Here is a 12,812-nt window from a genome sequence, read left to right as displayed (position 1 = left end):
AATGATTCTGACAATTCCACCTCATTTCACCAATAAACTGCAGCCTTTTGATGTCAGTGTCATGAAACCTTTCCATACAATTTATGATGCTGCTGTAAATGATGTCTCATCCAGGTGAAACATATTCAGCTTACAATGTTGCTCTCTGTGTGGGGATAGCATATCCCCAAGGAATGACTTCTGTCAATATCATTGCCAGATTTAAAAAGTCAGGAATATTTCCTTTAGATCGCCATGTGTTCAATGAGGATTATTTTCTTCCATCCTCTGTTACTGATAGACCTGTAAATGAAAGTGTGGAAAGACACATATCACCTGAAAAAGACATTAAACCTGTAAATGATGTAGGATACTCATCACATGATGAAAGTGAAGAAGCACAGTCTATAGCATCCAGTTCTTCACAATCACATGGAAAATCTGCACCAGTGTATTATCTCTCTCCAGAAGACATATGAGGTTTCCCAAAGGCAAAACCAAGGAAAAGTTACAGTTGCCGATGGCCTAAAGGAAGAACAATGATTGCGACCGATACACCAGAAAGGAATGAACTACAAATGAAAAGGAAACGGAAAGATATTAATTACCTAAAGCAAAGCGAGCTTTATTCCTATTTGATGAAACTGATGCTGACGAAAGTGGATTAATTTTGCAAGATTCTTTAGATGATGAGACCTTTGATCAGACAACTGATTCCAGAACCGCAAATGGTTAACTCTGAAAACTTACAGTGCTCACCCAAAGTGGGTGACTTTGTTTTAGTCGAATTTGAGGAAAAAAAAGAAAATATATTGTGTTGGAAAAATTTTCTCAATTGTAGGAAAGTCATCCAAATGCTAAGTTACATTTCTTAGGAAACTAGAGAACAAATTTGTGATGCCTGTAGTTCCAGATATTTCGTTCATTGACACAAAATGCATAAAAATGTTATTGTCTAACCCTATTACAACACATAGCAAGACAAAAAGACAACAATCTGCTGTTTCATTTGAGATCAACTTTGCTTCTTATGATGTTCGTTAGAATTTGAGGCACTGTCTCACTGTACACACCATTAAAAATTCATGGGTACAGTGAGACACTTTCATTATTAATTTTTTTTAAAAGGAAAGACAATACATTAAAATATTATTGTACCACTTTGAACATACTTAAGCACAGTAACATGGTTACCATAAGACATTAAACCAATAAAGAGTTTTTTAAAAGTGTAATTTGGATTTCAATTTTTGCGTCTCACTGTTCCCACTCTTCCCCTAACATTCAACATGCTCAATAGTGAATGATTCCATTGGCTCATCTAGAGTGTGCTCCTATATACATATACCTGTTCTAATCATTAGCTATTATCGCCATTTCTGTTCTTTCTCCTTTTCTATTAATTTAATTCTCTCTCTCTTCATTTACCTCCTGAAATGCTCACAAATCTTACTGCTAATTTTTAAAACATTGTTTTTTTTACACTTTTTATATTTGGTTCTCAGCACACCTGAGACTTTGTAATGGCTGTGATGTGGATACATAGACTTTATACAAATAGGTATGTCTTGCTCGTACATTTTATGTGCTCTAGAGATTTAAAGATAATCAAAGCATGAGAATTATGGCTGCAGGTTTTTTTTTTTTAGATGTAAGTCCATGTCTTAAAAGGCCCAAAAATGGGTGGCAACTATGAATGTTGTCATGGATTGAATTTAGATCGGTCAAAATGAGAGTTAATGTAATTTTGTCATAAGGCCACACTATAAAAGTATCATAAATATACCTCCAGACTACTGTGGTTTTCAAACTTGCAAATTCCTCTGCCTTTTTCTTCTTTCTTTTTTTTAAGTCTTCCATAAACAAAACATCCATGAAACTTAGTATTAAATAAAACATTAAGTACAAGCAGTGCAAGCTTGAACAAAAATGTAAGCTCTTTATCAAAAATTTGGTTAAAGAGAGTAAGGGGTAACTTGGTGACTATTGATAACACATTGAAACTGACTGACAAATACAAAACCATCCTAACTATGGGAATTAAGTGTACCAATAAAGTCTACACAGTTTTGGATTTCTCCACAAATTGTCTTAATAGAGACACTAAGTATTTTGCAACTAGTAAGGTAGAGTTTCAAGGTAATTGAGCGAACAGTTAATCACAGAGGAACATCTTTCTATTGAATTCTTTCAAATTTTGCGAGCCTGTAAAGCCTCAAAAGTACTACACCTTGTGCTTTAAATTGATTCACAACCATATGGGGTCAGTAAGAGATGTACAGCAACTCAGCAGTCGTCCTCAATTCATGGCTGATGGGATATCTTTTTATTTTCTGATGTATGACATCACTCAATAAACTATGCATTTTTAGCGCTATAAGTATCACATTACAGTAAAAGAGTTAAAACCTTTGTCTATAACAAGTGAACTATGACAATATCATAGGAAAGCACTGTAATACAGCCCTCTTGGTCACAAATGCATTGTTATTTTCTCAGTAAGGTTCTAAAATAGTTAAGAAAAAGTCATGATACACTTTGCTGAATCCATACACAGAGACCAAACAACTGCCTCAGTGACACAAAAGATTGCTGGTATTGACTTTGTAATAAGTGCACAGTATAACTTCATACCTAAAACCATCACATAGCAATGGCGAGATATCTGCTTGTCATATTAATGATGGAGTATTGAAAAACAGTTTTTTGCTGTAAAGCAGTCTTAATTCAACAAAGCTTTTCACTCTATATAATCGTTGCTACTCTATTAAGTCATTGAGCTCAAGCCCCTGTCATACAGCCAAACCACATCCAAAAAAATATACCTTAATCCAAGTCTCTTCATTTGTTCCTAAACTAGCTAAGTGAGATTTTTTCCAAATGTTGATGTAAAATTATTATTATTGCAGCTAAAGCCAGCGCCACTTATGTCTTTGACCAATATAATGAAAGCTAATAGTTCTGAATGTCCAGGAACTGCTTCCTATATATGAAGGGAGAGTTGGAGTGGACACCACTATAGATATAACAGAGCGGTGGCAGTGGTGGCAGCAGCAGCAGCAGCAGTAATCAGAGCTACAAAGTGGGAGGTGCTTCAGTACTAATCACAGTGTGGCTGAACATAAACTACAGTGCACCAATAATAACAATAGGGAGTCGAGCTTACTGCAGTTGATAAGGATCAAACTTCATAAAGCAGACTAGGAAGGCCTTTGTGCTGATGTAGCTGCCTCTGTGAGACTGATAGCTCTGCATATTGATTTGGATGCACAGCTGCTTACAAAGCATATTCAAAAGGCTCAAGAAATCTACATTACCAAGAAATAAGTGGCTATACCAGCCAAAACACCATGGAGCACAGAGCTGTAGCACTTAAAATTGAGGCTTAAGGCCACACGGAGAATGTACCAATGTTCAACAAAAAAATGGTTCAAATGGCTCTGAGCACTATGGGACTTAACATCTGAGGTCATCAGTCCCTAGAACTTAGAACTACTTAAACCTAACTAACCTAAGGACACCACACACATCCATGCCCGACGCAGGATTCGAACCTGCGACCGTAGCGGTCGCGCGGTTCCAGACTGAAGCACCTAGAACCGCTTGGCCACACCGGCCGGCAATGTTCAACAGGACAGGAAGAAAGAGGAAGAAGATTACAACTACACAGAAGAGCTAAAGAAGAGTATGAAGCAGTTCAGTCTGAAACAAAACTGGCACACTGGAAAAAAATATATAAGGCTCCATAAGTGCTCATGTCAAGCTAGCCATAGCAACACCCAAAACTGTGTACTTACTACTCAAAGGCCAGCTATTTCAGACTGGAATCCCTCTGATTAGATTTAATAACACTTCTTATTACACAGCAAGGTCTGCACATGTTGAGGAGTCCAATTTAATGAAAGGAGAAATTTTATGACACATATTACACTATCAGCATGAAAAGTAATTAAAATTATGCACAAGTTTCTGCAAGACAATACCATACAATACAATGTTGCATGCTGTTAGGGCATACCACAACACTGCCTTCAATACCATAGTTGGTTTGATAGGCAGTGTATGGGTACATCAGCTGTGATTTGTAAACTGCTAATCCATTGTTAGATGAGTGCAGAGGAGCGTACTAATCAGACTAACTGGAGCCTTCAGTTTAACACCTGTCAAAGCTATACTGAGGATCTACTTTAACACATTTAAGTGTGGTATAAAGCAGCATGCTACTGGTTAAGTAGAGGCACAATCGACTGAATGCAAGTGATTTCAGGGGTAATGACCAAATTAAGGGAACGGTGCACTTCAGAACTGGACATGGCCTTTACACCATCCACATACACAAATAGGGAGACAGATAACAAATATCTGTGATTGTGGAGAAATAGGGACATTTAACCTTGCGGTGCTTAGTAGGGACCTTGATGAAGTATGGTCTAAGATACCTGGTAACCAAAAGGGTGAAGATCAGTGAGGTTTGGAGGTGTGCATAGGAGAAAAACAGTGGCAGCAGCACAATCTTGAGACAGAGTTCGACCATGGAACAGTGATGATGATGAGTTAGAATGGGGTGGTGATGAGTAAGCTAATTTAAATGTACTGTATTCATTTAGAGTGCACAGGTGTTCAAATTGCACAAAAAATACTTATAAGAACCCAAGCAGTAATGCAAAAACTTGAGTGCTGCCGAGCCATGCAGGATCATTTAGCAGTAGTTTAATATAAGAATAAACTTATGTGGAGAACTGCATGGTCAGCAGTCTTGAGCACTTAGAAGACAGCCCACACTTAATGGAAATATTTTGGACCTTATATCTACAAACAGGACTGATATTATCAACAGTATACAGGATGAAAAGTATTTAAACTGACAAACTCTGGGAGGTGGTAGGGGACATCAAAACAAATATTTTTCCCTAATGTCATTTTTTCCTATGAGGATTATTTAAATCGGTGGAGGCCGTATTATGCTCTTCAGTTGTTAGAGGCTGTATTATGATCTTCAGTTGTTAGAGGGCATATTATGCTCTTCAGTTGTAACCTTTGTTTACGTGTCAATGGAGGCATTTTTGAAAATCTACTGTAATTGAAATTGGGTTGTGTTAATGTGTTGTCTCTTGGTCATAAAAAATGGAAAAGTGTTTGTTGGTTTAATTAATTTGCCACCAGAGAAATCTTCCTCTGCTGGTTTAAATACTCCTCATAGGAAAAAATGACACTAGGGAAAAATATTTGTTTTGATGTCTCCTACAACCTCACAGAGTTTATCGGCTTAAATACTTTTCACCCTGTAGAGACAGGGGTTAGTGATCATGAGGTCATCATAGCAATGATGGTTACTAAAGTTAATAAGTCCATCAATAATACTAGGAGAGTATTTTTGTTAGGATAAAAAACCAGATAAGCAATTGTTAGCACATCATTTGACAATGAACAGGCATTATTTCACTCCATTATGATGGATATAGTGGAAATACAGGCAAAATTTAAACTGTCTGTAAATCACACTCTGTAGAAGTACATGCCAAGTAAATGGATTAAGGATGGAAAAGACCTACAATGGTTTTGTAACAAAAGTTGGAAATACCGTGGAAGCCGAGACTATTGCAGTCTTGGTTCTACCAAGTATGAACTAATGATGGCAGGGAAAAGTTTGTAGAAATTTGTTTATCTGGAAAAAGAGAGGGGCACAAAGCATACAACAATTTCTATCATCAGATGCTAGCAATAGGACTTGCAGAAAAAATTCTGATCCTACGTAAAATTGCAAAGTGTGTGAAAGACTTCTATCCAGTTGCCCATTGACCAGTCTGGTGTGGCAGTAGAAGACAGCAAAAAGAATCACTCACTCCGTCTTCAGGCCACAAGTGGCCCATCGGGACCATCCGACCGCCGTGTCATCCTCAGTTGAGGATGCGGATAGGAGGGGCATGTGGTCAGCACTAGAGATGGGCAAAACTGTTCTTTTCAGAGATTGGATCAGAACTATTCACTCCCTGAAATGAATTAGCTCTTTTTCATGACTCACCACTCATTTACAATAGAAAATAAATGGAAGGCACATTGCCCTTTAAAATTGGTTATTCCAGTACTATACCTGTATTTTGATCTTATTTGATCCTATTTTGAAGTAACACAGATAATGAGTAAGAATTTTGTATTGTTTATTGAAATTTCCAGGATATGACAAAGTTTTTGATTATTGATTTATTTTGCACTATCATGGTTTTTTGGGTGATCGGAAAATGTTGTAACTTGAGATTTACTTTAACAATATATTTGGCTATAATGTATTAAAATTTCATTAACCTCATACAAATACATCGCAAGCCATATATTTTTAAAGTGAACGTTTCCTTCCGAAGACGCCTAAAATCGCAAAATCCGTACAAGAATAAGAAAAAATATATAAATTTGACTGTAAAACGAAAGTGCTGCATATAGCCTTACGCAGAATAAAACAAGGAAAATATTGGTGTATTACATTTTGCGATACGTTTATCGGTTCGCTCGTAATTAAAGCGTAAATTCGAGTGTCCATAATAAAAATCCTATAGTAAGAGGAGTCATCAGGAACCTAATCTAATCAGTTTAAACAAATAAAAATAAAATAAAAACAATTGATGTATACATAACATAATAATGTAATATACATAGTGGTATTACTACGAAGAACAATATCCAGTAGGGACGAACTCCGATGCAGAGGCGCTGAGTCGAGCAGGTCGAGCCGTGAGCTGTATTACTGCATGAGCTGAGACCGCAGAGACCAGAGTGACACCTGAGTCGCTTTGCTCAACGCTCTGGCTAGAGTCGAGACGGTGGGGTGAGCATTGAGCGGGCGAGTTCCGAGGGTGGGGGGGAGCGGTGAACTCACCCGCTCCAAGACAAATCGTCCGTTCCCTTGCGAGCAGGTTGTTGCAAGTAGTTCCTATGTTATCCGCTAGGTGGCTCTCTGTCCTGTTGCTCGCATCAACTGCCCAGAGGGCAGGACGTGCGACTGAAACGATCGCCGACAGAGTGCGATGCGAAGTTAAGCTGCGCCAGACACCACGCAGCAGACGACGCACAGAGACGGCACGGCATATGTGAAACACAAAATCCAATGGGGCACTGCACAATGCAGGCAGCCAAGGTAGAAGCAGGGCAGAGGCCGGCGCTGGCTGTGTTGTGTGGCGTGTACTGTGCTCTGACCAGCAGAGGCGCTGCTGATATGCTCCATCTCTCTCTCTCTCTCTCTCTGTCTGTCTGCCGTGGGGAAACGTTTGGAGCTACCGTTCTTTTTTTCTGAAACACTGATTGTTCACTCCTTTGAAAGATTCAACTCTATGAATTAGTTCAAGAGCGGATCCCCCATCTTTAGTCAGCACACCACTCTCCCGGTCGTTACGATGGTTTTCTTTGACCGGAGCCGCTACTATTTGGTCGAGTAGCTCCTCATTTGGCATCACGAGGCTGAGTGCACCCCGAAAAATGGCAACAGCGCATGGTGGTGGGATGGTCACCCATCGAAGTTCCGGCCACGCCCGACAGCGCTTAACTTCGGTGATCTCACGGGAACCGGTGTATCCACTGCGGCAAGGCCGTTGCCAGCAAAAAGAATGCTAGAGTTTTAAATTTTGTTTTTAAAAAATCATTCATTTAGGAGGATCGTATAAAAATAACGTCTTTAGATCATTGTGCAGACTTCTGTTTGGAGGACATACTAATAGCTATCCTTGGTGTAGAGAAGCAGCTGAAAGAGTTGAAAACAAGTAATTCACCAGGCCCACATGAAATCTCAGTTAGATTTCATGGAGAGTACACTACGGCTTTGGTCCTTTACTTAGTTAGCATTTATCACGAATCTCCCACCCAACACAAAGTCCCAAGTGACTGGAGAAACTGCTCAGCTGTGTGTGAATTCCTAAGGGACCAAACTGCTGGGTCATCGGTCTCTAGACTTACTACTTAAACTAAGTTATGCTAACAACAACACACACACCCATGCCCGAGGGAGGACTCGAACTGCACGGCTGACTGGAGAAAAGTGCAGGTGACTCGTGTATTTAAGAAAAGTGAAAAAATAGACCAGTAGCATTAACATTGGTTTGCCACAGAATTCTTGAACATATTTTTGCTTTGAATACGATAATATCCTTGAAAATCATCACTCAGATGAAACTCAGCTAGCCAGTTTTTTTGCATGATATCCTGCAATTGTGAATGAAGGGCAACAGGTAGATTCCATATTCGTAGTTTTTCAGAATGTAATGACACGGCACCACACTGCAGACCATTAACAAAGGCCTGAGCATACGGATTAGGTTCCTATATATGTCAGTGGCTCGAAGACTTCTTATGTTATAGAACCCAGTACACTGTACTTGATGGCAAGTGTTCATTGGAGACAAGGGTATCATCAGAAGTACCACAGGGAAATGTGATAGGACTACTCTTATTCTCTCTATACATGCATTATCTGAGGGACAGCAGAAATCTGCAGCTCTTAACCAACAGTACTTAGGGTATGATAAGGTTTCTTCGCCGAGTGATTGTAGGAGATTACAAAATAACTTAGACAATAATCGTAGTTTGTGTAATGAATGGCAGCTTGATCTAAATATAGAAAAATACAAGTTAATGCAGATGAATAGGAAAAACAATTCTGTAACATTCAGTACAGCATTGGTAGTGTGCTGATTGACTATCTAGGGGTAATGTTGTGAAGCAAATGGAACAAGCATGTAAGAGCAGTAGTAGTGAAAGCAAATGGTTGACTTCAGTTTATTGGAGAATTTTGGGAAAGGGTGATTGATCTATAAAAAATGCCACATATGTAACACTAGTGTGACCCATTCTTGAGTACTGCTCAAGTGTTTCTGGTCCCACCAGGTTGGATTAAAGGAAGACAGAGCAATCCAGAGGTGAGACACTAGTTGGTTCAGTCAAAACATGAGTATTGCATAAATGGTTCATGAACTCAAATGGGCATCCCTAGATGGAAGATCCCCACCCCCCACCCCACCCCCATGAACCATGGACCTTGCCGTTGGTGGGGAGGCTTGTGTGCCTCAACGATATAGATAGCCGTACCGTAGGTGCAATGCAACCACAACAGAGGGGTACCTGTTGAGAGGCCAGACAAACATGTGGTTCCTGAAGAGGGGCAGCAGCCTTTTCAGTAGTTGCAGGGGCAACAGTATGGATGATTGACTGATCTGGCCTTGTAACACTAACCAAAATGGCCTTGCTGTTATGGTACTGCGAACGGCTGAAAGCAAGGGGAAATTACAACTGTAATTTTTCCCGAGGGCATGCAGCTTTACTGTATGATTAAATGATGATGGCGTCCTCTTGGGTAACATATTCCAGAGGTAAAATAGTCCCCCATTCAGATCTCCGGGTGGGGACTACTCAAGAGGACATTGTTATCAGGAGAAAGAAAAATGGCGTTGTACGGATTGGAGCATGGAATGTCAGGTCCCTTAATCGGGCAGGTAGGTTAGATAATTTAAAAAGGGAAATGGATAAGTTAAAGTTAGATTAGTGGGATTTAGTGAAGTTCGGTGGCAGGAGGAACAAGACTTTTGATAAATAGTTTATTCAAGAAGAGAGTAGAAGCTTTCGAAATGTGGTGTTAACAGAAGAATGCTGGAGATTAGGTGGGTAGATCACATAACTAATGAGGAGGTATCGAATAGAATTGAGGAGAGGAGGAGTTCGTGGCACAACTTGACTAGAAGAAGGGATCGGTTGGTAGGGCATATTCTGAGGCATCAAGGGATCACCAATTTAGTACTGGAAGGCAGCGTGGAGGGTAAAAATCGTAGAGGGAGACCAAGAGATGAATACACTAAACAGATTCAGAAGGATGTAGGTTGCAGTAGGTACTGCGAGATGAAGAAGCTTGCACAGGATAGAGTAGCATTGAGAGCTGCATCAAACCAGTCTCTGGACTGAAGACCACAACAACAACAAGAACTAATCGTGCAGTATCCCTATTTGCTATTATATTTATACTCTGTAGTCACTTCCAAAAGTTCTGATCTTGCTGCTACATCACTTAATTGATTTCTGCTATATTTAACTTCAGCCTTTGCACTTCCCTTGTTAAAATTTACTGATTTACCTACCTACTCAATTAAGGGATCTACCATTACATGTTCCGACACATAGAACACGAATTTTGTTTCTCCTGTTGACATCATTGTGAGTAGTCTGCTTCTGGTGATCCAAATGTAGGACCATTTTACTTTCAGAATATTTTGCCACCATCATTAAGCCATACAATTAAGCAAATGAATAGCAGGTATTTCCATTGTGTAGTGAAATAATTTCTTATGTGATACACATTTTTTTGGATATAGTCTCTCACCATAAGAAAAGCATGCAACATTCCAAAGTTGTACATAATGGATACTTATTAATTCACCATGCTGTATCAAAAATGATTTTGTTCTTTCCAGGTGCTTCAAAATCCATCATATATGGAAATTTCATCATGTGGCCTAACAATTCATTTTCCCAATTATTTTGCTTACATTTCTGGGTAAGTATCTGAATGGAGATGTAGCTCCACTAGGCACTGTTATGAAAAATTGGTTACTACACTTTTTATTTCATAGCCATGAGTTGGTTTTCATAGAATAGTTGTAGCTAAAATAAAAACAAAGTATTCTGAGCCATAAAATTTTGTTGGTTAAGTATAACTGATAGCTTTGACTGGCCATGTGATGCTTATAAAATTATATTATGAATTAGAGTATTAGAATGGTGATAGTGTTTTTACAGTGTGAATCAGAATAATGTAATGTTTGAGAGTGAAAAAAGTTGTCATTTATTTTACATACAGGATAATGGAACTTGGAATAAATATATCATGTTCTCTTTTGCTGTATCTACAGTTAAGAAGAAGAAGAAGAAGAAGAAGAAGAAGTAGAAGAAGAAGTAGTAGTTTTTTCCAGTGACTTTAATACCACAGAGTGAGTCACAGCTGAAATCGGTCAACTCACAAAAATGCTGGGATGTCACACTTTGTAGGGATATGAAATAGAATGACCACATAGGTCGGTCATGGTGAAAGCAATGGCAGACTTTGGTTTACTGGTAGAGTACTGGGGAAATACAATCAGTTTACAAAGGACATTTCTGACAAATCACTTGTGTGACCCATTCTAGAATAATCCTCAAGTGTGTTTTTAAAATGTACACATTGACAAATTGCTCTTTCATGCTTTACAAATTGCTCTTTTATGCTTTATATTTTAATGTCTCTTACACCACTACATTTTAAAGTGGCAAAATTTATCATGTAATTGACAAAACTGTAGTTTCTTTCAATTCTTTTATTTTGGTTATCAATGTGTCCAGCACTCAGATGGACGTGTAAGTTGTGTGTTAGGTCAGCAAGTAAATATTGAGTCAGCAAAATCTGCAGATTACAGCAAAAAGATTCCAACGTCACCAAAACTCTTCTCAGCAGTTCTAAGGAAATTTTCAGATCATAAAACGGGGGAAATGATGAAGGGATATAGTATGTTAATGGGACATGTCTGAACCACTTTTATCTGTTGATGATATTTTATTGTGTGCCTCTAGGGTAGAGAAGCTGTAGCCATGCATGGCAGACCAGTTTAAAAGCAGGCTTGAAAATTAATTATAATAAGATCAAAATAATGTAGAGCCAACATAATAAAATGAAATTGTAACAATTAAGTCATAAGACTAGCTGTCAAGCTTTCGAAGTTCAGACAGTGGAAAACAACAACTGAATGAAGAGAAAAAGAAATAAAGAGAGTACTAAAATGGCTTGTGGTGGTTTTTGTGAACTAAATAGGGGTTTCAGAACTATGCTTTCAGTGTACCTAGAAATAAAGGTGTCGGTCACTTTTGAATTTTGGTTTTGTGGCATGGACTTTAAATGCAGAAGTCACTCAGAAACTGATAGAGATGTGCATATTTGGAGTTGCCAGGAGAGACAGGAAAACATGTAAGTGTATCAGAGAACAATCTGGAGTGTAATATGTAATTATGCCCAAAATGAAAGTGAAATTGAAATGATGGGACATGTGTCCATACTGATTCATTAAGTTACTGCTGAGCCTAATATGTCATTTTCACTGCTCCATTCATCTGCCAATTTGAACTCTTTCCATGGTATTTCTTTGATCCCTTTGATATAGATTTTGGGAGATCTTTCCTCTAGCAAATCTGGACCTATATTATGAGAAGAAAAGTTGCTACTCACCACATAGTGGAGATGCGGAGTCGCAGATAGGCACAACAAAAAGACTCTCACAATTAAAGCTTTTGGCATTGGCCTTCATCAACAATAGACACACATATGCGCGCGCGCGCGCGCCCACACACACACACACACACACACACACACACACACACACACACACACACACACACACACACTCATGCAAACGCAACTTACATACACAATTGCAGTCTCAGGCAACTGAAACCACGCTGTGAGCAGTAGCACCAGAGCATGATGGGAGTGGCGACTAGGTGGGAGTAAGAAGGAGACTGGGATGGGGAGGAGGAGGGATAGTATGGTGGGGGTGGCAGACAGTGAAGTGCTGCAGGTTATACAGAGGGCAGGGGAGGGGTAGGGAGGAAGTAGCTGAAAAGGAGAGAAATAAAAAGACTGGGTGGTTGTGGTGGAATGACAGCTGTGAAGTGCTGGAATGGGAACAGAGAAGGGGCTGGACAGTGACTAATGAAAGTTGAGTCCAAGAGGGTTATGGGAATGTAGGATGTATTGCAGGGAAAGTTCCCACCTGTGCAATTAAGAAAAGCTTGTGTTGGTGGGAAGGATCCATATGGCACAGGCTGTGAAGCAGTCA

The 12,812-nt window shown here is 39.2% G+C and overlaps 1 protein-coding gene and 1 pseudogene across 5 annotated transcripts in view; one reads left to right on the top strand and one right to left on the bottom strand.

The window, feature by feature from the left end:
* Positions 1 to 12,812, top strand: part of LOC126162628 (uncharacterized) — a 105,053-nt gene that overhangs the window by 64,414 nt on the left and 27,827 nt on the right. For 3 of the 5 annotated variants that reach the window (XM_049919252.1, XM_049919250.1, XM_049919251.1), the window contains exon 9: positions 10,422 to 10,504. The exons of the other annotated variants lie outside the window; for them this stretch is intronic. In XM_049919252.1, the coding sequence (XP_049775209.1) occupies positions 10,422 to 10,504 (83 nt within the window). The remainder of the gene's footprint in view (positions 1 to 10,421; positions 10,505 to 12,812) is intronic. 5 annotated transcript variants of the gene reach the window in all.
* On the bottom strand, positions 7,448 to 7,564 carry LOC126163807 (5S ribosomal RNA; annotated as a pseudogene).

Source organism: Schistocerca cancellata, chromosome 2, assembly GCF_023864275.1.
Source record: "Schistocerca cancellata isolate TAMUIC-IGC-003103 chromosome 2, iqSchCanc2.1, whole genome shotgun sequence".
Classification (NCBI taxonomy): domain Eukaryota; kingdom Metazoa; phylum Arthropoda; class Insecta; order Orthoptera; family Acrididae; genus Schistocerca; species Schistocerca cancellata.
Note: the sequence above shows the minus strand (reverse complement) of the source record. Positions and strands in the feature narration are given on the sequence as shown.